The sequence below is a fragment of the Salvia hispanica genome, chromosome 3 (assembly GCF_029641045.1).
Source record: "Salvia hispanica isolate PSC_SH4W2 chromosome 3, Shi_PSC_v1, whole genome shotgun sequence".
Lineage (NCBI taxonomy): Eukaryota > Viridiplantae > Streptophyta > Magnoliopsida > Lamiales > Lamiaceae > Salvia > Salvia hispanica.
The window spans coordinates 30,476,563-30,501,592 of record NC_142694.1 but is presented as its reverse complement, the minus strand read 5'-3'; the positions used below and the strand labels follow the sequence as shown (position 1 = coordinate 30,501,592).

The following is a 25,030-nucleotide window of genomic DNA, read 5'->3' as shown; positions in this document are numbered from 1 at the left end:
TGAAGCAAGTTTCAGCAAATATACTATCTCATAATTGTTCAATTTTTCGGCCAAGCAAAACACCAAACAAATTTTGGTTGAACTACAAATTGTTCAAAACAATAGTAGGAAAAATAGAACTCGATTCACTTCATAAAAATGCACCAACAATAACTGAGATTGCAAATAGCAAAATTATAGCCTTCTTCCCCTTCTACCACCCTTTCTGCGAGTGCTGTCAGTCGGAATTGGAGTCACATCCTCTGCAAGGTAAAACAACACATCGATTGTAAACAACTGCTATGCAAGATCCATGAAATAAAACATGATGCAAAAAGGGAACAAAACATTCACAGATATCGGAAAAATTACATACCTATGCGACCAATCTTCATGCCAGACCGGGCAAGAGCTCTCAGAGCAGACTGAGCACCAGGACCAGGAGTCTTAGTTTTGTTGCCACCAGTCGCACGAAGCTTAATGTGAAGAGCATTGATGCCGAGTTCCTGAGAAGTTGCCAATGGATCAGTGAAACGGGAAATAAACAAATGGTGACATGGAATTTTAAGTAGATAGCAAGTACAGATGGAATATCTATTAACCTTGCATCTCTGAGAAATATCTTGGGCTGCAAGCATAGCTGCATAGGGAGATGATTCATCCCTGTCAGCCTTCACCTTCATTCCACCTAACACCAAAACCAGGGGAATTATAATTCAGAATCAAGCAGAGACCTAGAATAGGAAATCACTAAACCTTGAAAAAGTATCTATAAGTATTAGTGTGTGAGAGAGCAAGAGTGGGTTGATAAAATCAGGAAATATCTACAACATTGTAAAGAGTAGACATAAAAGAATCTTGCAAAGAAACTCAACCATCCAGGCTTCAATTTTGGCTAAACCATGATACTTATTAACTGGAAGCATGATTCAGCAATCTTTGATGACAAAACCAGCCTAACTTTACCTTTACTAAACAGCATACAAGTCAGTAATAATTATAGCCATAAGCTAACAGTGATTTAAAAAGGTATTCACTGTCAGCAAAAATGGACTATTGATTAAAACTAAGAATCCAAAAAATTTAGAAGCATAGCAAGTAACAATGCAATAGCACAAAGACAGTATAAGCAGTAAATTTAAAATGATATAAACAATACCTGTTATGCGAACCATGGTTTCCCTCCCAGACAAATCAGTAACATGCTGCAAATAAGATACATCCCATTAATAAAACTAAAAACTATTTAAGTAGTTGACATTATACTTCAGACAAATGTAAATGTATTAAAATGAAACTCAAGTTAAACACACTCACGATAAACGTGTCATTGAACGAGGCAAAGATATGAGCCACGCCAAAGACGAGCTCTCCATCTCTTGTGGCAGGTCCAAGAGTGACATTGTCTTCCTTAGGCTCCCTGGTCTTTCTCTTCGACTATAAAATCCAAATACATATGTACACAATAAGTGACATACTGACAAATTATGAGAACAAATCTCATTCTAATACAAAATGCATTTACAGTTAAACCACAAGCAGTAACTCTTCAATTGGAATGATTTAGCTAAAATTTTGAATTCTATTCAACTACTAATAGCTGGAGATCAGGGAACACAAACTCCATCCAAGCACAAACAAATTAAATCAGACTAAACCTAAAAACCATTCAACATGTAGAATTGCATTGTTCATTTATTTTAAATCAGAATAAACCGTGTTTTTCCCCAATTATTAAAGGCACTTACAACAGTAACACGACAGAAGCGACTATAGCGATCCAGATTTCACTAAAAACAAGTTTTTTATATGCAACATTCAAATCCAAGCAAAACATGCAGAACTGAAATTAAATGTAGAACTTTAAGAATCAAAAAGCATCTATTGAAAAAAAATCAACATTATGAAAGCTAATTTATGATATACCATGGCTGCGGAAAGAGTGGATTTGCCGGCTTCGAAGCTCTGGAACAACTCTAGTGAAGAACTGCTGGGGAAGAATGTCAAGATATAAGCGACGCCTTTTTATACCTCTAGGGTTTAGAACAATGGGTGTAGCTAAAATGACCGAATTGCCCATGACGGTATTAGTCGTTTCCAAAATGTTTTAGATACGGGTTAATATCACTTTTAAAATAAAAATATATTTATTAAATAAAAATAAAACCACAAATAGATTGTGTTTGTTACTGTGTAAAATTAATATTTGACGGTGTGAACATATATTTCATATTTTCACATCAAATAGGAACATAATTTCTTTAATGTCGATTAGATTATATCATCTTGATTTTTTCAAGAGTTTGTTATAAAATATTGTCAGAGGATTAACAAAAGGATATTAAAACTAAATATACAAAAAATTAAATTTGACAGCTGTGGGATTTGAACCCACGCCCTTTCGGACCAGAGCCTAAATCTGGCGCCTTAGACCACTCGGCCAAACTGTCTTATTGGTCCTTTCTACTGAATGTGTATATATAATTTGAATATTCTAGGTTAAGCTTATGGTCTATGGAGCTTAAGCAATTATAATGATCATTCTAGCGTCTCTCTTATCTCTCTCTATCCTGTTCTTAACTCCGAAGAGTAAAGTGTGAGTTCTCGATCGCCAATTCCATTCCCGGCAAACCTGAGTTCATACCATAATAATCCTGTTAATAAGTGGTTTGTTGATTTAGTTGTGAATCTTGTGATTGAGCGGTAGATTTTACTAAGTAAGATCCATTTGACAAAAAATATTTAGACAGGTTTTTAATTGAGATATTCAAATCATCCTTAAACCTTCATTGTAAAACACAAAAAATAACTCGTTTGGAATAAAATCAAGAGATGGAACGACCCCACATTGCAAACCTAGCCACATTTCTTCATTGTAGTTGTCCCTAATATGATAATGTTTGGACTCATTACATGACTGTTTTAGCAAGCAACAAAAACTCACTACTTCAGTGATACATTAATCATGGGATTAGATTGATATCATTTCAAACAACACCACTTCCAGTGAGGTAGTAGTAGAATTGGCCCGAAGCAAAGGCCAAAACTGTGCTTGCTCTTTAGTCAAACGGTGCAAAACGAGGGTCGTGCTCACTAGCCATTATCATCCCGGTGCAAAGGCAGGTGGGGCACATCACCTATAATCAAACAAAAACTAATCAGCAGAGAAAACATAGTAAATGCGCATGAAACGTGCACATTGATCTCTGCGGCTTGGAAACTACATCAACTTAATCTGCCCAAGAATTGATTTTATCATTTTTCCATATCTCTGAGCTTTTATAGGTGATAAACCAGAGAGGAGAATGCACATTATAAAAATTCACAGAATTAAATACCTTTCCAGACCCTGAGCAATTTTGACACCTTCCAGTAGTTGGTGCATTCAACGGGCGATCAGTAGCGCTTGTTATAAGGGGTTCAGCAGACACACACAAACCGCTTGCTGAACAGCTGGCACATGCCAAGTACCCTATTCAAAAATACAAGAAAAGATGAAATGTTGGATACGAAATCAGTTGAGACAAGGCTTGGACCACCACTCAAAGTGTGCAAAGTAATGAAGAAAATGTGTAATTGAAGTCTATACATACATATGATAAAGTAGACATATTTGTTATGTGTGTATTTAATCAGTTAACTTCAAAGTAGGGAAACTGGATGAAAAAAGATCAAAGGACCGACTACAGATAGCAGATATCATTCGTCCATAAAATATTACTCAAGGTTTGGCCAGGAAAGGAAGCACGTGTTGCAGCTGTCTTTGAGAAACTCAAAGGAGCTATGCTTTCTTAAAGATAACACAACAGGAGCTATAGTTTGATATTTTAGTAATGCAATTTTGAGCACTATCCAACCAATTTCTACGGACATTAGAGGACATTAACTCTCTTAACATTTCTTTGCTGATTTCAAATATGAGTGAAAAAGATAGACAGAACGTACACCAAATTGGAAAGTCTTAAGATATCAAGTATTGGTAGTTTGGTAAACAATGTCACATGATTTTGCCATGATGGAATGTGAATAATTACCAGTTCCATGACAGTATTTGCATCTTTTCTTCTCTTGCTGCTCGACGTTGTTAATTTCTAGCAGCATCAATGCTGAAATAACCCCCACCGCTCCACCTGAGAACGAGGCGACAATAGGATCTACCTGACTGGAATGTATAAGAGCAAGTGTTCCACAATTGCACACATCATCAAATTTAGCTCGTTAGAAACAATATTACGGTCAGCAGAGCAGTTTGGCCTAGAATTTAAGCATTCAATTACCTCAATTGCATTGGCAAATGCATTTTGCTTATGAACTCCGCATATGAAGTTCCTCCTAAACCCAATTTTAGCTCAAGCTGCAATGGAAGAAGATTTGACATTTTGAATTCATCCTTTCAAACAATATACACAAAATGCTCAAGATTAGGAGCTTACAGTTGGTGCAATGAGACCCCCAAAGACTATAATTCCAGATATGAGCGAAAAGCTTGTCGAATACAGATGATTCAGCGTCCTTGGGTTCTAATCAAAGAGATGATAGTCAAGTTAGCTACTGCAGTATAACACATTTATAATATATGCCAACATCATGGAAAAGACAACTAATAACAAAAATAACAACTGAACAGTGAAAAGGAAATCCCTCAACAAACAATTAAACTAGAGAATGAAGATTAGCTGAATATCCAGGAGAGTTACCACATGAGAAAGAAAAGGAATCGATGATTGTATTTCCGGCAGCTCACTATCATCATCGGACTCAAATTTCATGCTTTTAATGCGTTGCTGCACTCTCAGCCTCCTTAGCTTCAATGAAGGAAACAAATATACATTAATCATCTTTAAACTAGCTTTAAAAGTGGGAGAAAAGCAGCAAGAGATATATTAGTGATCTCACTTCTTCCATAAGAAGAAAAATTTTATTGCGCCGGCTTTGAACGTTGTCTTGGATCTCCTGCAGCTGCATCTGAACAAAATCCTGAACAGTCTCCGGCCCTTCTATGATGCAGAAATTGCTGCACACAAATAATCAATGTCATTTATACGAATGAACAACCGATTAAGCAACCAAATCACGAGATAGATCCCATTCATCAAAACGCAAGCATATAATATTATCATGATGATCCAAGGAAGGTCTTAGATATGCCAATTTTCACAGGAAAGGGGAATCAACAATCACAGAAATTATTGCAATCAAATTTAAAACCGAGTTAACTCCTAATTTCAATTATTGATTCCTCAAAATAGGTAAACCACGAATAAACGATCAAAACAGAGAACCGATTAACTACTGATTGGAAATTGCAATCAAAATAAAAGCTGAGTTAACTCCTAATTTCAATTATTATTCCTCAAAATAGGTAATCCACGAATAAACGATCAAAACAGAGAAGCGATTAACTACTGATTAGAAATTGAGCGAACACGGGTGAAAAATTAATACGACGAATTAAGAGATTTTCTAGAATCAACCTTGCACCGCTGTCGCTAGGAGTGGCGGAATCTGTGGAGGCATTGTTCGCAGAGGAAGAAGCGGCGATGAGCTTGGTTCTCCAGGAGGAAGCGAAGAGGCGTTTTTGGTGTGCGCTGCTGCTGGAAATGAGGAGAGGTTTGGCGGAGAAATTGAGGTGTGAAGCGTGGGGAGACGATGTCAATGGAGCGTAGAGGTAGAGAGAAGCCATGTGTGTTGCTTCTGCAGCTCATCCAATTTGTGAGAGATAGAAAGAGGGGATATGAATGGGGAGGGTTTGGTGTTGTGAATGTTTCGATGAATTTGTGTGACAGCAGTGAAGATGGTAACGGATTTTTCGTCGGAATCAACAAAGCTCTTTCTCAACCTCTGACTCCTACCTGTTGATAAGTTGATTCCCAACACACTTCAAATTTTCATATTTTAAATTCTGATAAATTGCGGTAAAATTAATACGAGTAATATAGTTTCAATGATTTTATCAGTTATTTTCCTTTTAAATTAATATATTTTGTTGCAGTTTGTTTATGAAATTATATCGAAAATGTTTATGTCGCTGAATTACTCAAAATCTATTTTGTAAAATAAGAAGAATAGGATTTATAAACCAAGACATGTCATATGTGTTACTCCTATTATTTCAAAATTAAACACTTAGTTTAATATCATGAACACTGCTTTAAATAAAATCGAGTAATGGAAAACATGTCACATGAATGAGAGGATCGATAATAAATTTCAAAATTTATTAATATTATCAAAACTTAAAATTAAATAAAAATAATGAAATCCACTTTTTATAAGTGGTTAGAAAATCCAAGAGGCTCCAAATGAAATAAAAATAAATTACTAAGATTTTTTTTTAAGTAGGAAAAATAATTAAAATGACAATTTCGTCTCGCATTGTGTGATTTGTTATTCCGACGTATGTGTCATCAACATCGTCTGCTGTAACTACATCATTCATTATTGAAAAAGATTTAGTATCGAGTCTGCTTCGTCTACCTCATCAAGAATAGAATTACCCTCAAACTCCCTACCATGATTTGATCCTTACATGTTGGTGGTGCCTAGAAAAACAATATCGCTCACTCTAACATCTTCAAGTTTTGTCTTCTTTTCTAATTTTGCTTAAGCTTATGGTGTCACTCCACATATAATGTTTGTAATCCTTACATTCCTAATAGTGCAATTCTGAATACAAGCATTTGTAGAGTCTTGAATTCTATCAATGTTGGAATTTTTCTGAACTTGTATGGTGACGTCAAAGACGAGGCGAGACGCATAAGGATTGTTCTCAAATCTCAGACCACCACTTACATTGGCAATGGATGAGTTTGAGATCTCCATAACAGTTGGTTTGTGTTGTGCCACGACCACACATAATTAGATAGTCGACTCGGTATGAGTATGTATAGTCATTGATGACAATGACTGGCGTCACATTTCCAATTTGAAGGATTAATAGGCGCCACAAGATTCTCATTTATCTGAACGGTGACCAAGTTTTACTTAGAAATGGCCCATGAAGCGCATCGCTTGGATCAAGAACGTACGCTCTAAAGGAATTATCTTGGTTAGAAACGACATTGATGCACATATTTCTTCTCATGCTTTTGCAAAAACATTTGTATTATCCGCTTGTCCATTGCCAATTGCACCATAATCAATAATATTGAAGAATCGTGTCTACTATTTTTTTTTTCTCAATTCATTTGAAAGTACCACACTAATTTCAAGTCATATCGATATAGCCGACGTTTTCGGCGTCGTCGACGTTGTCTGCTGGAACTGCATAAGTGAATCCAAGCTCCAAATTCACAAATCAATTTTAGATAATTTTTCAGTTGGTTTAGCTTCGTTTATGTTATTAAATGATTATATGTAGCCTCTTTATTTTATGCATTAATCGTTGTTTATATTTTCTGAATATAAATATTAGGCTATGTTTACAATATGGTCCAAAAGGTAATTGACTTTAAATTTACTGGTACTTTGTTAAGAATTCCAAATACGGACCTCCTTGTTGTATGTGCTAGAATTCTATTATATCATCAGTATTTTAAAAATATCAACTCTATTCATTTTAATATGTTTCAGAAAAATAGAAACTTTCAAACTTTTTATTTTAAAAAATCTTTAAACCCCTATACATAAATTTATTTCACTTATACCATTACAATAAGGTAACTCACAGTCCACTCAATTATTCCATTATATTTTCTCTCCCTCTCTTTTATTTTATTATTTTTTCTCTTCATCTTCCTTACTTTACCAATTATACATTAAAACATGGGTCGTTTCAAAAGTTTCGACTTTTAAAATACGGAGGTATTATGTTTTATCAGGAAGAGAAATGATGATTAAATTCGTAATCAGTTTATACGAAAACATATCAATTGTTATAATTTTTTGATTTGTAAGTTGTAAACTAAACAAACTTCTGAATCAAAATATTTGATTCTCGACTTTTTTTTTTAGTAAAGTCCATACAAAACACACATGAATTGAATAAATTTATTAATTATTATGATTTTGGGCTAATCCAACCTAGTTTGATTGGAGGTCTTAATTAATAGCCATGAGTGGGACCATTGTCTATAATCTTAAATGTGTTTAGCCCAATAATAAATATGCTGACAATTAGGGTGGTTGAGGATATGGATGTTTTGTTTTTTATACATCATTGTCTCCACCCATAGATTTATTAGTGGGTGTTTAGAAAATAAAAATCTATAAACTTCATAAACAATTTTAAAAGATATTAGGAGTTTAAGAGTTTTTAAAAAGTTGTAAAATGAGTTCCTTTAATCTCACTTATGTTATTTTCTGATAATTATTAGCTATAGACCTATAGTTGACAAATAATTTACAAAATAATCCTACAATATTTTGTTATGTTGAATATATCAATATTTATCCTTCCCTTTTCATTTTTTTTTATCTACTTTGCAAGTCGTCAATCGCCCTCTTATCCAGAATTAAATGAAAACGATTATTAATTATAATTTGTTGAAAACTACTAATAAATAGTAATAAATTAATACCATCCTATTCCATTTTAACAACTATTTTAATTTACTTTGTTAGTTTGTGAAGCAACAATTATTTTTTTTAACCTTGTGCGGAAAAAAATGATAAAAATCACGACTAAGACACAATGCAGATTCATCTAAAGTTTAGATATGGGACCTTTTTTTGTTTAACTAATATTAAGCCTAATTCTTTCTCCTATATATTTTGATTGGAATAATTAAAGCTACTCGCCTACTCCTCACTTATCCCATCTCTTTCAAAAACATCTCAAACATCTCTATATTTCAAAATATCTCACTCTTGTAATGGTGGAGTATTTAAATTGCCTAGAATTTACCATTATAGCTAGACTTGAAAATACTGATATATGTTGAAATAGTCTTAAGCGTAGTAGCAATATCAACTCAAGAGATCAAACAAGTCAAGTGAAGAATTATCCATTTCAAATATTTGGCACTGAAACGACATTGCAAAAACAATCTTTTAATTTTAAGAAAAGAAAAATAGGTAATCGAATAATTATCCAAAAATAGGTAAAAATACATTTACTCTCTTAGTCACTAATAATTTGTCAACATTTGACCCGGTACGAATTTTAAGAAATTTAAAAGAAATTGTGTTGAAAAAGTTAATGGTATGTGGGTTCTACTTTTAGTAAAATGCGAGTGAGAATGAGTTATTCATTACCAAAAATAATAAAAGTGAAAGATGACATATTTTAGAAATGGATAAAAATGAAATCAAGTGATAAATTTTCAGGAACAAATGGGTATTTTATAATAGTAATAACGAAACAGTACAACATGAAAAAAGAAGTCAATGCCTGAAAATATTCATTTTCATCTACAACTAAAAATATATGGAGTACTATCCATCGTAAGTAAAAAAAAATTAAAGTAATAAAAATGGAAAAATTATAAACTAATAACACTAATCCATATTATTGAGTAGTACTCCGTATTAAAAATTGTGAAATAACTAGACAAAAACCCACAACTAGATTTGTGTGTGATAATTGAGCTGTTAATGTTCGAAGTTAAAAGATACTCCCTCCGTCCCAAGATAAGTGACCTACTTTTTTTGGGCACGGAATTTAAGGAATGATATTTAAATAAAGTGGAGAGAGTAAAGTATGAGAGAGGGAAAAGTAGAGGAGAGAAGAGAGAATAAAGTAGGTGGAGAATAAAGTAAGAGAGATGACTTTTTGTTAAAAATGGAAATAGGTCACTTATAGTGGGACATCCCAAAAAGGAATACAAGTCATTTATCTTGGGATGGAGAGAGTATTAGTTTCGAATTCATCGTGACGCAAATGTGAACGGTAAAAAAAAAAAAAAAAAAAAAACAATAATGTAACAATGAATTTGAGCAGAGTATGCAAAGTTGCAAACACGTAATATTGTTTAAAAAATTGCTATGCCAGTGCCATATTAGCTAATGATTAGATATCATGTTTGTATTTTGGTTGTTTATTTGTACGTACATTTTTTATTATCCGTTAATATCAAGATTATAATTTTCCCTGCATTTTAAGAAAAAAATTCCTTCATTGGATAACACATCATGCAACATGGTATTATGTGTTGAGGAAAAGAGGGAGAATAAATAGAGATAAAATATATTGTTATTTATGAATTTAAAAAGAAAATAGTTCATTTTTGGTGAGACGGGAGAGTATATTTTGTGATTATTCATTTTATTACCTATTAATTTAAAATAAAACTCATTTTAGTTAATTAAAGTGAAAGAGATAGAAAGAAATGATTGAAGTATTGTTAATAGAGAATTAATCTTATTTTATTAAAGAAACTTTTCTTAAAATAAAAATGTAATACTCTTTCTGTTTTCTAAAACTAGAAATTTTTTATATTTTAGAAAATGGATCTTAAATTTCACTAACATTAATTCAACTACCTACTATAGTATTGTTTTCTCTTACTTTATATACTTTTTTTTATTTTATTAATTTTTTATTAAAACTTTTTCTGAGTAAAATTTTTATTTCTAGAAAACAGAGTATAATTTTAAGGATAGAGTAGAATAAAATATTTCCTCTATCCGTAAATAAGAGTTCCGTTTATCCATTTTAGTCCGTCCGCGAATAGAAATTTCAGTTCACTTTTACTATAAATGGTAATAAGATTCCACCTTCCACTAACTCATTCCATCAACATTTTATTTAAAACTAATATATAAAAATAGAATCTTTATTCTATTAATTTTTTTTTTCACCCACTGTTCTCGACATTTCTAAAACCGGTGCTCGGACGACGTATAATTTAAAGATGGATGCCGTATTATTAGTTCCACAATAAACTAAAAGTTGGAAATATAAAATTAATTAAATTTGTGACGTTTGCTAGTATTGTGGATAGGATTGGTTGAAAATTAGGGGAATCAAATTGAAAATAGATTATGATGCTACTCCCCTCTAGAAGACAGGCTCCCTGACACCCTCCACTTTCCGCAGTATATCTATTCTCCCCAACATCCCCTGATTATCCCCACCATCACGCCCCCTTTTCAACGGCCACGATTTCCCCCCTCACCAATCAGTGGGCCCCCTAAACAGGCTCCACAATAATAACTCGTACGACTCCTCTGCACCTAATCATTCCCCCCCCCCTTCAGATATTATTTTTACTCTCCACTCACACACACACTCTCCCCTCTCACACCCAAAAATGGATCCCAATTTCGCCGCCGGTTTCCGCCACCGCCGCTCCCCCTCCTCCGACCGATTCCTCTCCGTCTTCTCCCCTCCTTCCCCCGCCGGTGAATCGTTCGCATCCGCGGCCGGCGACGAGCTAAGCGAGCTCGACGTCTTCTACACCGCCGATTTCTCCGACGAGCACCGGATCAGCACCTCCGATCGCCGCCAGACGGAGAGGTTCGGCATCCTCGCCGCGCTGCAGGACGATCGCCGCGGCGCCGTGGTGCAGAAGCCGGCGCTGTGGTCTCCGTCTCCGGCGTCGATCTCGCGCGACATTCCGGCGATTCCGAAGCGGCGGATGTCGACGGAGCAGCCGAAGATCTCGCAGTCCATGCCGGCGCGGCGGTTCCAGAAATCGGCGCCGGTGAATGTTCCGATGATGCCGCGGAAGGCGGTAGAGGCGTTCGAGGACGAGGCGGGGGAGGAGGAGGAGGTGCTGCCGCCGCATGAGATGGTGGCGCGTGTGTCGCTGAGGAACGAGAAGACGACGTTTTCCGTGCTGGAAGGCGTCGGAAGGACGCTCAAGGGGAGAGATCTGCGGCAGGTGCGCAATGCTGTGTGGCGGCAAACAGGTTTTCTCGACTAACATTTTTCCCCAATTCAACTTCGTTTTTTTTTTTAATTTTTAATTTTATTTTTGGATTTTTTAATCTACTATTTATGTATTTTGGTACAATTGAGTAAATAATTGAGGTATCAGACTTGATTGTTGATGATCATTGGACTTTTTTTATTGAAGTTGATGATCATTGAACTTTTTTTTATTGATGTTTCATTTTGAAGAAGACGTATATTCATATTATTTGGTTGAGTTATGTGAGTATATGGATTGTGATAGGAACGTGGGTACGTGAAAGTAGATGGGGATTCTTTAATGAGAGAAAAGAGTGAGATAAATTTGTCTACTTCGTCAATGACTGAATCAACCAAATACAACGACGCCAATAAATATTGATAAATGAGAATTGGAATTTTCCAATTTGACGATGTTTCCGAAGCCTACGACTATATTTTATTCATGAGATGTTGAGAATTGAAAACGACTACCAGTAGTCGTAAATGGTTACTACTTTAATTTCATTTATTTACATGTATGGAGTAATTATTTCAAAAAAATGTGAGTGAAGTATTTTCGAGATCATCACAAATTTGAATTTGAACAATTTGGAAGACCCACATCATAACTAAAACAGTAAATTTCTGAGTCAAATATATGCTGAATCTTAGACGATTTGACTATTTATTCAATTGGGACTAAACCATTGAAAGTGGTGAAGAATCAAATTTTATGGGTGTTGCAAATTTCTCATCTCTGCGTGCCTTGAATCTCTATTGTATTCCGGTGAAATCGAAACTTGTAGCAGTCGATTTAGTTGCGTACACCGAAATTAAGCTAAAAGGAATATTTGATGAAAAACCACAAACGGACATAGAATATGGTATTTTTCCAAACCTTAGCATATAACGAAACTATTCAATACGGAGTGGTTTTTTTTTTTTTTTAAATTCAATGGTATTTTTCAAATCTTTGCATACCACATTACCACTATATCATTTAATACTTTTATAAGAGCATTCATAATGCGGAGACGATATCATCGTTGATCGATCGGGCAGTTTGATCATCCCCAATTGCAGTACAATCGCCGATCAGAGGTGCCTTGTCCACGCCTGACATGTCGTCCCCGCCACGTGAGATCGGTTGTCCGATAGGCAGGCGATCGACGCCTATTGCAGGCGCGGCCGCCGATCTCATGCATTTTTTATTTATCTATTTATTTTATTTACTTTTCAACGTCGATATCTACCTCATTTTTACCATGTTTTACTAACTCCTCTCCATTCTCGTTCTCTCATTTCTCTCTCTCTCTCTATAATAATCAATGAATCCCGATAGAAGTTCCACGTACCTCAGTGTTCGCTATATTGTGGCGTGCCCTAGTACACCAATTGTCCCCATCACCCGGTTGGCCCACGATGTACCCCAATGGTCCCTATTGTGGTGGTGGGTCTCCATGAAGCCCAGACAACAACCCATTTCTACAATTTTTGCTATGAGCAAGGGATTGACCAACACCATGAGACAAAGTTTCTCATCCAAGTATGATTGTTACCTCTAGGTTCGGGCGATTCCAACATCGTTTCGGAGACCGAAGCTGAGGTGGAAAATGGGATGGACAAATTTATAGGGCACTATTGGCTATTGCAGGTGTTTGGGTTGGAGGATAAAATGCTAACATGACAATAGGAAAATGAAAATGAAAATGAGCAGATTTATAAAGCGGAATTATGTTCCGCTATTATAAATTTCTCTTAGAAAGTCTAATGTGTTATTCATTAAAAATAGATAACAAATTTAGATTTGGATAAATCAATCTTCTTCCCTTAACAACGTTATAAAGAAATAAAATATCAAGATCATACTCATATTTCAACATCCACACATCTTTTCTCTACAGATAAAGGATCTATGAAAAATTTTAGTCATAGTATCTATATTTACTAGGAGTACTAGATTTTTATTCCCTTTCTACTACTGTACTAGGCTTTAAAGCATCCACACTATGTTTGATTGTATTCCAAAAATTGTAGGAGCAGTGATGCATCTGTGGCATAACATTACCGCTTTAATTGGTCCTTGTAGGTGGTATGTCAAATGGAAAACGTCCAATGATGCAGAGTAGTACTGGTACCTTCTCACAGGAAGGTACGTTTAGAATGAATTGTATATGATATTGATGCATTTGTGGCATCAAATTACTACTTTAATTGGTCCTTGTAGGTGGTATATCAAATGGAAACCGCCCAATGATGCAGAGTGGTACTGGTACCTTCTCACATGAAGGTTCGTTTTGAATGAATTGTAGTTTATATTGATGCATTTGTGGCAACAAATTAATGCTTTAATTGGTCCTTGTAGATGGTATGTCAAATGGAAAACACCCAATAATGCAGAGTGGTACTGGTACCTTCTCATTGGAAGGTTCGTTTTGGTTGCTACTGTATTTTTCTTTTGTTATGTTTATGCATAGAAGTCGTTATAAGTGTATGCATTTGATGTTCTATGGTGACATTTACCACGAAATAGGTGTGGCTGGTTCGGGAAGGCAAAAGTTTCGTAAGGGGGACCGTTCACGCCGCATTTGGATCTTCCGTGAAGAGGAGATCTTAGCCGCCACTTTGCTGGATCTAGTTGCTCACGGATGGAAATCCGACAATGGATTTCGTACGGGATACTTGACCAAGATCGAGGAGAGACTTCGTACGGAATTTCTAAATTGCGACATCAGGAGGACTCCACACATCACTTCCAAAATCGGCACCTGGAAAAAGAGTTATGGGATTCTTAGATCCATCTTGAGTCGAACAGGGGTTGGTTTGAATCTCCACAACGATTTCATGATTGATTGTGATGGCGAGCAATGAGAGCAAATTGTCCAGGTTATTACACTGATTTGATCCAATTATACAGTACTATATAGATTTATCGCTGAAGGTATAGTTTTATGGATGTAAAGTTGATTGTTTTGTTGGACAACGCTTAGAAATTTAGGCAATAGCAAATTTGGTCGAAGTTCATGACTTTTTTTAACCTATAAACGTCATTGTTTTGATACCATATAATGCAACCCATTATTAATTCACACATAGGATAGGAATGTCATTGTTTTGAACCCATAAAATATAACAGATGATTAATTAATACATAGCATTAAATGTCATGCAATTTTACAAATTTTGAAATCGAGTATATTTTGAAAAGTTTGGCGATTTTTTGACTAATTTTAAATTATTTGACAAATACTACCATATTTTATAACTAGTTCCTGATTAATCCTATCAATATCGTATTATAAGAAAATTCTTTTAAATAAGGAGTATTGATATTTTCTTTTATCTCATGCATTTAAGTTATAAATCGACAATGTTAAAATTAATTCAATATTGGAAAAAAAGTTACGAAAAAGACACCAGTGCCTAAGAGTATCTCCAATGCCGGCTAGCCGAACCATTGGAGCAGGCTAGCGCCAAATCGGCGAAAAAACCGGCCAGGGCTAGCCGATCGCGTGTGGCTGGCCGATGCGCTGGCCGCTATTGTGGCAGCCCGATCGGCTAGCGCCGAATTTTAATTTTTTTTTAAAAACCTATATAAACGCGATTTTCGTTTCATTTTCATTTGCACCGCTTGTTTTAACGAGTTTTCTCTCTCTCTAACTTTCTGTACAAGAGCATCATCAAGCGATGAGTAACGCGGGTGGTAGCAGTGGTAGTAGTGGTGGGGATGCTGAGGAGTACGAATGGAGGATGAACGAGGCTATGGAGGCCTACATGAACCGCGAGATGGAGCGGTACATACGTAGGGTGGAACAGCAGGTGATACCTCGCCCTCCACGGGTTGTCCACCGCCGAGCAGTGATTGATCGGGATCACGTAGCTGCACATCAGCGGCTGTATGACGACTACTTTTCAGAGAACCCGCGGTTTCCCGCAAACATGTTCCGACGGCGTTTTAGAATGCACAGGGAGTTGTTTATGCGTATCGTTGACGCTTTGAAGCGTCGATATCTGTGTTTCCGCTTCAGGCACGATGCGGTTGGCAGACCCGGTCACACCCATATTCAAAAGTGCACGGCGGCAATCAGGCAGTTGGCCTACGGAGGCGCGGCAGACATGTGGGATGAGTACCTCAACATCGGTGAGTCGACAGCCCTGGAATGTCTGAAGTATTTCTGTGAGAGCGTGATAAACATTTTCGGTGAGGAGTACCTTCGAAGCCCAACTCCCCAAGATTGTCAGAATTTGATGCAGATGCACGGGGAGAAGCATGGGTTCCCCGGGATGTAAGGCAGCATAGATTGTATGCATTGGGAGTGGAAGAACTGTCCGACTGCCTGGAAGGGGGCCTACACGACCGACTACAAGTCAAAGAATCCCACGATGATCCTCGAGGCCGTAGCTGATTACCGGTTGTGGATCTGGCATGCGTATTTTGGGGTAGCCGGGTCGAACAACGACCTCAACGTCCTGAACTCGTCTCCCCTCTTCAACGAGAAGTGCCAGGGCGTCGGTCCAGCCGTCTCATTTGTGGCCAACGGCAACCGGCGTGATATGGGTCAATGACGATCATGCACGCAAGTTATGAAAGGAAGGCCTACTTTGCGGACCTACAGGAGTCGGCGCGCAAGGACGTGGAGCGCGCATTTGGTGTGCTCCATTTCGATGGGCGACAATTAAGGGTCCAACGCGTTTGTGGGATGTCAGATGCGTTTCCCAAATAATGTACGTCTGCATTATCCTGCACAACATGATCGTCGAAGACGAAGGCATACAACTGAGTAGTTGGGCCAATGACGTTGAAGCCGGTCCAAGCCACGAAACGGCCACCCATAGCGTACAACGTGGGGTACCTCTTGATTAAGCCGGGCGCCTCAAGGAATTTGTCGACATGCACCAAGTGGAAGCTCATATTCAACTCCAAAAGGATATAATTGAAGAGTTGTGGGCACGGAGGGCTGCATGCCGTTAGTTTATTTTCTGTATTATGTAATTTTTTTTTATCTATGTACCTTTTTCTAATGCAATTAATGAATTTTCCCGTATATGTGTCGTAAATTCAATTCCGTAATTTAATCGTAATTTTAATTGCGGCTGACCTATGGCTGATGTGGCAGGTTAATTTTTAGTGCTGCTGACGTAGCAGAGAGTGGCTGGCTGGCCTATTTGCATTGGATATGCTCTAACGTCCAAATCATAAACATAATTCTTCATATGAAAATAGGTAATAATTATGAAATGGAAAAGAAATGAGATCAAAATATCAATAAGTGTTAAATATTTCGCTCATAAAGAGATCAAATCCCATCGCACATGATATAATTCATCATTTTCTCCTATACTAATTCCCAACTAAAAAGGTAAACCTTGTAGAAATTAAAAACAATTAAAATTATCCAAAATTTGGTATAACAGAGCATTCAAATCCAGCTCAATTAACTCAATCAAAATTAACAACCACTGCAAAAATTCCCAAATTTTTTATGAAAAAAACAGATGATATGTCTCCCATCTAAAGCGCAGAGGCGTTGAGAAAATCCAATCGTTTGAACAAATAACACCTATTAATCAGCACGCGCATAATTAATATGCAACAGTGCACGAAAAATAGGATAATTACATATCCAAAGCTAGAATTGAGGCGACTCCGCAGAGAAGAAGAAGATGGGAAAGAGGAATTCTCAAAAGGAAAACCCTAGAAAGAAGACCAGATAAACACACAGCACCACACTCGAAGCGGATGTGCGTGTTTATCGAATTTGATTTGGCGCAGCTATGACTCAAAACGCTTCCATTTGTGAATTGGAAGGCGATCTTAAGGGCTGCGCTTACGGCATTAAAATTAGGGTAAAATTGATTAGGAAATTGCAGAGATTGAATTTATGAAATTGACGGTGAACTTTGCTGAAGAGGAGGGGCTTATATAGGTTGTTTTGCTAGGTTTTGATATTGGGCCAAACCTATTTAATGATGCCGGCCCAATGGGCTTCAATATTATTAAGGAATTTTATGAATTTGTTGGATATTTTGCTAGGTTATTGATATTGGGCCAATCCTTATTAATAATGATGGCCCAATAGGCTTCAATATGTAGCAAACACTACAACTCCCGACTTCTATTACGTACTATGTTTTTAGGTGATAATTGATTTTATCTTATCCGTTATGCTTTTAAAAGTTAAGCATAATATTTCTGTAATAACTTAGCAATCGACTTTAGCCTATTTTTGGTTGGTGGAAAAGTGAAGTTGGGAACTGGGAAAATGAATCCCGAGAATATGATTCCTAGTAATTTTACTTTCTTGTGTTTAGACAATATCAAAATTTTAAATTTATATTTAATTTAAACACCAAACTAAAAATATATTGTACTTATTATTTATTTTTATTTATAAAAAAGAATAATATTATAAAACTTTTTAGTAAATTTTTAATTATAAATAATAATAACTATATTATTATATTTATTATTACGATAGATAGTTTAAATATGGATTATCCATCATAATATATTGTAATATAATTATAATTATAGTTATATGGAGTATTATACTCATTTATTATAATAATAAATATAATAATTATTATACTATAATTATAATATTTACGAATATTAATTTTATAAATTAAAATTGCACTATGACTTTATTGATTAATTATTAGTTTATAAAATATAATAATAATTATTTATTATATAATTTATATTATATAATTATATTTTAATTATTAATTATTAATAAATTATTAATTACTATTATGAATTATTATAAAATATAGATACAATTATGATAATTTTATTTATAGTTTATTTGTTATAGTAAAATTAAGTACAGTTATTATCATTATTATTATTATTATTAATAATAATAATAATAATAATAATAATAATAATAATAATAATAATAATAATAATAATAAAACTATACTACATTGCTAAGCAACATGTAAGAATCTTAAAACTGGGAAAAAGAATACCTAAGAAAAGTTCAGATTCAGAATCCTGGAAAGTTGTACTAACTTTCCTTGTTCTCGGATTCTGATTACTTTCCCAATTTGATTATAAACTGAATCAAACACGGGAATTTAAAATTTAAGGAATCAGATTACTTTTCCAGACAGAATCCTGACAACCAAACGTGACCTACTTTCTTTTTTTTTTTTTTTTTTTTTTTTTTGTAAGGAAGTAAGGCCCAATGAGTGAAAATACATGCGGGATTTGAGCCCACGTCCTTTCGGACTAGAGCCTAAATTTGTCGCCTTAGACCACTCGACCGAATTGTATTTATTATTAAGTTAATTAAAACAAAATTTTATCATATAAAAAATCGGCAATAATATTAAAGTCAATACCTTCAGGTGACACTGTTAGTAAATTCCATAGATATACCATTACTAACGATCACAAATATACTATTGTTACTATCTAGTAATTATTAATGTCGGTTTGTGTTTAGACAACCAAATCAGTTAGTGACCTTGTTGGTATGCATAATGCATCAATTCCGCCGGTATATGTATGTTGGTGTACCTTAAAAGATGCATGGCGGGAAAAAAAAGTCGCGGCTAGCGTCGTAAGTTAAAGGTGGTCCGTACGACACTAATTGCTAGGAATGGATGTCAACGAAGGTAAATCCTAAACGTTCAGATTTGAGACGGAGCTACAAAACCGTGAAAATAATGACAACTCTAAAAATTAAATTCAAATACTGACGGTAGAATTGGTTGACCTCTCAACCCCACCTCAATCATAAACAAGAAATCTGTAAAGATTTCAATGGCTGCAATGTCACGTTCAATATACAATTTTATGTCAAGCACACTTTCCACCAATTCGGGCTTTAATACATTATATATGCTTGCCCTTTAAACCAAGGAAAAAACCATTATTTTACATCCTAAATTATTAGTTTTCCAGAAAAAATGATTATAAACACTCTCATAAACTAACAAATATACCCCGTTGTTTGGTTTATTTATGTCCACGTATTTCTATCTATTATATTTTTATGACATGACATGTCATAATCGTAAAACAATTAGTAATTTAAGGTTAATATGTTATTTTCCATTGCCTGTTGGTGACTAATCTCACTAGAAGCCAAATTTGCTAGCAAGAAAATTGTTCTTTTTTTTTTATCATTAAGAGCCTCCACAATAGCGGCTAGCCGATTTGCGTTGCTAGCCGATCGGCTAGCCGAACCATTGCAGTCGGCCAGCGGCGAATCGGCGAGAAAATCGGCGTGGGCTTGCCGATTCAGGTGCGCTGGCCGATGCGCTGGCCGTCATTGTGGCATGCCGATCGGCCAGCGCCTATTTTCGGTTTTTTTCTAAATTTTTTTGAAAACCTATATATATGATATTTTAGTTTCATTTTCATTTGCACCACTTGTTTTAACGAGTTTTCTCTCTCTAACTTTCTGTACAAGAGCAACATCGAGCTATGGACAACAACAACGAGTCCAATCCGGCGACGATCGGCTCTCATACACCACGGTACCCGTGGGATCTGGATGGGGCCAGATGGGCCCAGGGTTTAACGTCCCTTGAGGGCAGTTAATGGGGATGATGGCTGGAGCGTCGGGGGGGATGCAGGAGGGGAACCAGGGGGGTATGCCGTGGGGGATGCCGGGCGGGGGGCAGGCGAGCGGCAGGCAGTCAGTGCCGGGGTGGGGAGGTATGCCCCAGATGCAGCAGCAGATGATGGGGATGATGTGGCAGGGGGGATGCCGGGCGGGGGCAGGCGAGCGGCGGGCAGTCAGTGCCGGGGTGGGGAGGTATGCCCCAGATGCAGCAGCAGATGATGCAGCAGATGATGGGGATGATGTGGCAGGGATGGATGCAGCACGGTATGCATCCCGGGATGCAGGGGCCACCGGGGGGAGGGGACACGGTCTATCGTCCCTCTCTGGATTTTTTGACGGCTTCGTCTCACACGCCGACCCTTGGCGATGACCTTTTGTCATTGCATGAGATGGGGATTGATCTCGGGATCCGGACACTCCCGTTCCAGCGGGTCGGGCCGCGCCGAAGAAGAAGAAGGGCAAGGGGAAGGGCAAGGTGGTTGGCCAGTCCTCGCAGCCCGGTGTAGACGACACCCCCACGCGAAGGAAGTGGACGGAGGATGAGTACGCCGGCGTGACCAAGGGGTGGTTGTCGGTTTGCGACGATCCGCTAGTTGCGAACAACCAGCGGGTCGTCAACATGTGGGCGAAGATTAGAGCAGCCTACAGGAGGAACTGCCCGCATGGGAAGGACTACAACGGGCAGGAGTGCCGGAAGGGGTGGGAACGGATCAGGGCCGCGGTCGGCCGATTTTCGGGGTTGTAGCCAACGCCCTCCGCCAGCTGACTAGTGGGCAGAATGAGGAGGACGCCCGGAGGATAGCGGAGAGTCAGTTCCCCTTGCCGGGGAAGTATAAGGAGTTCCTCTTCTGGGAATGCTATGTGTTTCTGAAGGACTCCGAGAAGTTCCGGGCGGGGTGCGACGCTGGGTGGCTGAAGAAGCAGAGGCTGAACTATTCCGGCGACTGCAGCGGCAGCAGCGGCGGATCCCACGACCTCCCCTCGGATCCTGAGGAGTTTCCGTCCCCTCCATCCACTACTTGTCGCCCTCGCCCGGTTGGCCAAAAGCGGGCGCAACGGGCAGTGAGGGGAGGATCCCCCCTATCGCCCCAGGAGGTCATCTCGCCCCCCCCCCCCCCCACCCCACACGTTATTCTCGTGTGCAAAGACGGAGGAACGTATGTTCGCGGTCTTCCAAGATTGGAAGGACGCAACCGACCCCACGGAGAAGAGGTTCTTCTACTCGATGCTCGAGAACATGCGGGTGGATATGGATGCCTCGAGGGCACTGGTGGGGGGTTCAGACGCGGGCTCAGATACCCCGGGTGGCGGCGGCGAGGATGGCGACAGCGACGACGAGGAGTAGAGAGTGGCGGGGCTCGTGTGTGGAAGCCCTTTTTTTTGTGAAAAAAATCATGTATTTTTTTTATCTGTGTACCTTTTTTTTAATGAAATGAATGAATTTTCCCGTATATGTCTCGTAAATTTAATTCCGTAATTTAATCGTAAATTTTATTCCGTAAAATGTAGTTGTTTTTGAATTATTTTTATTGCGGCTGGCCTATGGTTGACCTATGCTGATGTGGCAGGTGGATTTTTAGTGCTGGCAGGAAGAGAGAGTGGCTGGCCTATTTCTATTGTGGATGCTCTAATTAAAAGATATAGTCTCGTGGCATTAATATGTTGTTTACCTTGTCAATCTCACATCAAAATTTCATTTTGATTGGACGAAAATATTTTTGTATAATTAAAATAGTATACTTATAAAATGATTTTTCAATTTTGTGTTATTTTGACCAAAAAAATAATTTTTGCTTACTATCATAATTTTCATTTTTATATCAAAATTTAAATAATTTGAAATGAATAATATAAAGATTTTGATCATGACATGAGTTTATGACTTATATTCAGATTTTTGTTATTATACCAATTTAGCAGTTCATATTTCCAGAAATGAAATTTTATCGTCGTATTATCTGCGCTGGCCGCCATAGTGGCGTGCCGATCGGCCAGCGCCTATTTTCGGTTTTTTTCTAAAATTTTTTGAAAACCTATATATATGATATTTTAGTTTCATTTTCATTTGCACCACTTGTTTTAACGAGTTTTCTCTCTCTAACTTTCTGTACAAGAGCAACATCGAGCCATGGACAACAACAACGAGTCCAATCCGGCGACGATCGGCTCTCATACACCACGGTACCCGTGGGATCTGGATGGGGCCAGATGGGCCCAGGGTTTAACGTCCCTTGGGGGCAGTTAATGGGGATGATGGCTGGAGCGTCGGGGGGGATGCAGGGGGAACCAGGGGGGTATGCCGTGGGGGATGCCGGGCGGGGGGCAGGCGAGCGGCAGGCAGTCAGTGCCGGGGTGGGGAGGTATGCCCCAGATGCAGCAGTAGATGATGCAGCAGATGATGGGGATGATGTGGCAGGGGGATGCCGGGCGGGGGGCAGGCGAGCGGCGGGCAGTCAGTGCCGGGGTGGGGAGGTATGCCCCAGATGCAGCAGCAGATGATGCAGCAGATGATGGGGATGATGTGGCAGGGATGGATGCAGCACGGTATGCATCCCGGGATGCAGGGGCCACCGGGGGGAGGGGACACGGTCTATCGTCCCTCTCTGGATTTTTTGACGGCTTCGTCTCACACGCCGACCCCTGTGGAGACGCGGTTCACTGGCGATGACCTTTTGTCATTGCATGAGATGGGGATTGATCTCGGGGATCCGGACACTCCCGTTCCAGCGGGTCGGGCCGCGCCGAAGAAGAAGAAGGGCAAGGGGAAGGGCAAGGTGGTTGGCCAGTCCTCGCAGCCCGGTGTAGACGACACCCCCACGCGAAGGAAGTGGACGGAGGATGAGTACGCCGGCGTGACCAAGGGGTGGTTGTCGGTTTGCGACGATCCGCTGGTTGCGAACAACCAGCGGGTCGTCAACATGTGGGCGAAGATTAGAGCATCCTACAGGAGGAACTGCCCGCATGGGAAGGACTACAACGGGCAGGAGTGCCGGAAGGGGTGGGAACGGATCAGGGCCGCGGTCGGCCGATTTTCGGGGTTGTAGCCAACGCCCTCCGCCAGCTGACTAGTGGGCAGAATGAGGAGGACGCCCGGAGGATAGCGGAGAGTCAGTTCCCCTTGCCGGGGAAGTATAAGGAGTTCCTCTTCCTGGAATGCTATGTGTTTCTGAAGGACTCCGAGAAGTTCCGAGCGGGGTGCGAGGTTGGGTGGCCGAAGAAGCAGAGGCTGAACTATTCCGGTGACTACAGCGGCAACAGCGGCGGATCCCACGACCTCCCCCCGGATCCTGAGGAGTTTCCGTCCCCTCCATCCGCTACTTGTCGTCCTCGCCCGGTTGGCCAAAAGCGGGTGCAACGGGCAGTGAGGGGAAGATCCCCCCTATCGCCCCAGGAGGTCATCTCGCCCCCCCACCCCCACGCGCGTACACGTTATTCTCGTGTGCAAAGACGGAGGAACGTATGTTCGCGGTCTTCCAAGAGTGGAAGGCCGCAACCGACCCCACGGAGAAGAGGTTCTTCTACTCGATGCTCGAGAACATGCGGGTGGATATGGATGCCTCGAGGGCACTGGTGGGGGGTTCAGACGCGGGCTCAGATACCCCGGGTGGCGGCGGCGAGGATGGCGACAGCGACGACGAGGAGTAGAGAGTGGCGGGGCTCGTGTGTGGAAGCCCTTTTTTTGTGAAAAAAATCATGTATTTTTTTATCCGTGTACCTTTTTTTTTAATGAAATGAATGAATTTTCCCGTATATGTCTCGTAAATTTAATTCCGTAATTTAATCGTAAATTTTATTCCGTAAAATGTAGTTGTTTTTGAATTATTTTTATTGCGGCTGGCCTATGGTCGACCTATGCTGATGTGGCAGGTGGATTTTTAGTGCTGGCAGGAAGAGAGAGTGGCTGGCCTATGGCTGACCTATTTCTATTGTGGATGCTATAATGAAAAGATATAGTCTCGTGGCATTAATATGCTGTTTACCTTGTCAATCTCACATCAAAATTTCATTTTGATTGGACGAAAATATTTTTGTATAATTAAAATAGTATACTTATAAAATGATTTTTCAATTTTGTGTTATTTTGACCAAAAAAATAATTTTTGCTTACTATCATAGTTTTCATTTTTATATCAAAATTTAAATAATTTGAAATGAATAATATAAAGATTTTGATCGTGACATGAGTTTATGACTTATATTCAGATTTTTGTTATTAGACCAATTTAGCAGTTTATATTTCCAGAAATGAAATTTTATCGTCGTATTATCTGCGAAAAATCAAAGCATGCAAAGAAATTTTTTTTAACCAATTTAGCAGTTCATTTTTCCACAAATGAAATTTTAGTTAATTTTTGTTGATATAGTGATATCTAAATTACACCCTTAATTAAATTCAAATACTACCAAGGCAAAGATTGATTAGCATATTAAAATAGTGCTATTGTCCTTCTATATTTGGTGTTTTCGTTCTTGACATGAGAGGAAGAATGTTCATATGCATTGCACATATTGTCCACTCGATTATTTTTCAAACTTTCTCACCGACTAGTTCTTCGTCACCCAATTGTCCAAAACTAGTCTTCTTTTCAACTATATTGTCCACTTGATTATTTTCTCTCATGCTCTATCAATAATTTGATTAGAAACTGCTACTATCTTCGTCCACTAGTGTATAGAATATATTTTAATGCAA

The 25,030-nt window shown here is 38.4% G+C and overlaps 4 protein-coding genes and 1 non-coding gene across 5 annotated transcripts; 2 read left to right on the top strand and 3 right to left on the bottom strand.

The window, feature by feature from the left end:
* LOC125211023 (small ribosomal subunit protein uS11x) lies at positions 1 to 2,003 on the bottom strand. The gene is made up of 6 exons (XM_048110696.2): positions 1,906 to 2,003; positions 1,297 to 1,416; positions 1,139 to 1,184; positions 582 to 667; positions 356 to 485; positions 1 to 242 (listed from the first exon to the last, which is right to left on the bottom strand). The coding sequence occupies exons 1-6, from the start codon at positions 1,906 to 1,908 to the stop codon at positions 175 to 177; spliced, it is 453 nt and encodes a 150-aa protein (XP_047966653.1). The 5' UTR covers positions 1,909 to 2,003; the 3' UTR covers positions 1 to 174.
* Positions 2,004 to 2,349: 346 nt separating this feature from the next.
* On the bottom strand, positions 2,350 to 2,429 carry TRNAL-UAG (transfer RNA leucine (anticodon UAG)). The gene has a single exon. It is a non-coding gene; the product is annotated as a tRNA-Leu (tRNA).
* Positions 2,430 to 2,825: 396 nt separating this feature from the next.
* On the bottom strand, positions 2,826 to 5,855 carry LOC125211789 (protein ORANGE-LIKE, chloroplastic-like). Its single transcript, XM_048111723.2, has 8 exons — positions 5,454 to 5,855; positions 4,876 to 4,993; positions 4,677 to 4,784; positions 4,413 to 4,499; positions 4,257 to 4,333; positions 4,014 to 4,141; positions 3,318 to 3,451; positions 2,826 to 3,116 (listed from the first exon to the last, which is right to left on the bottom strand). Exons 1-8 carry the CDS (start codon positions 5,660 to 5,662, stop codon positions 3,039 to 3,041), a joined length of 939 nt encoding a protein of 312 aa, XP_047967680.1. The 5' UTR covers positions 5,663 to 5,855; the 3' UTR covers positions 2,826 to 3,038.
* A 5,256-nt stretch (positions 5,856 to 11,111) lies between these two features.
* LOC125216109 (uncharacterized) lies at positions 11,112 to 11,985 on the top strand. The gene has a single exon (XM_048117734.2). The coding sequence runs from the start codon at positions 11,172 to 11,174 to the stop codon at positions 11,784 to 11,786; it is 615 nt and encodes a 204-aa protein (XP_047973691.1). The 5' UTR covers positions 11,112 to 11,171; the 3' UTR covers positions 11,787 to 11,985.
* A 1,863-nt stretch (positions 11,986 to 13,848) lies between these two features.
* LOC125210819 (uncharacterized) lies at positions 13,849 to 14,785 on the top strand. Its single transcript, XM_048110416.2, has 4 exons — positions 13,849 to 13,907; positions 13,983 to 14,045; positions 14,121 to 14,183; positions 14,289 to 14,785. Exons 1-4 carry the CDS (start codon positions 13,850 to 13,852, stop codon positions 14,624 to 14,626), a joined length of 522 nt encoding a protein of 173 aa, XP_047966373.1. The 5' UTR covers position 13,849; the 3' UTR covers positions 14,627 to 14,785.
* The last annotated feature ends 10,245 nt before the right edge of the window (positions 14,786 to 25,030 follow it).

Excerpts from the sequence above, each read along its gene's own strand:
- LOC125211023 (XM_048110696.2), bottom strand. Across the intron at positions 1,185-1,296 it reads CGTTCAATGACACGTTTATC|CATGTTACTGATTTGTCTGG; the intron begins GTGAGTGTGTTT and ends TCTTATTTGCAG. Across the intron at positions 668-1,138 it reads AACCATGGTTCGCATAACAG|GTGGAATGAAGGTGAAGGCT; the intron begins GTATTGTTTATA and ends TTTTGGTGTTAG.
- LOC125211789 (XM_048111723.2), bottom strand. The coding sequence starts at position 5,662 with ATGGCTTCTCTCTACCTCTACGCTCCATTGACATCGTCTCCCCACGCT. Across the intron at positions 4,785-4,875 it reads TTTTTCTTCTTATGGAAGAA|CTAAGGAGGCTGAGAGTGCA; the intron begins GTGAGATCACTA and ends CCTTCATTGAAG. Across the intron at positions 3,117-3,317 it reads ATTGCTCAGGGTCTGGAAAG|GTGATGTGCCCCACCTGCCT; the intron begins GTATTTAATTCT and ends GTTTGATTATAG.
- LOC125216109 (XM_048117734.2), top strand. The coding sequence starts at position 11,172 with ATGGATCCCAATTTCGCCGCCGGTTTCCGCCACCGCCGCTCCCCCTCC.
- LOC125210819 (XM_048110416.2), top strand. The coding sequence starts at position 13,850 with ATGTCAAATGGAAAACGTCCAATGATGCAGAGTAGTACTGGTACCTTC. Across the intron at positions 13,908-13,982 it reads TGGTACCTTCTCACAGGAAG|GTGGTATATCAAATGGAAAC; the intron begins GTACGTTTAGAA and ends TGGTCCTTGTAG. Across the intron at positions 14,046-14,120 it reads TGGTACCTTCTCACATGAAG|ATGGTATGTCAAATGGAAAA; the intron begins GTTCGTTTTGAA and ends TGGTCCTTGTAG.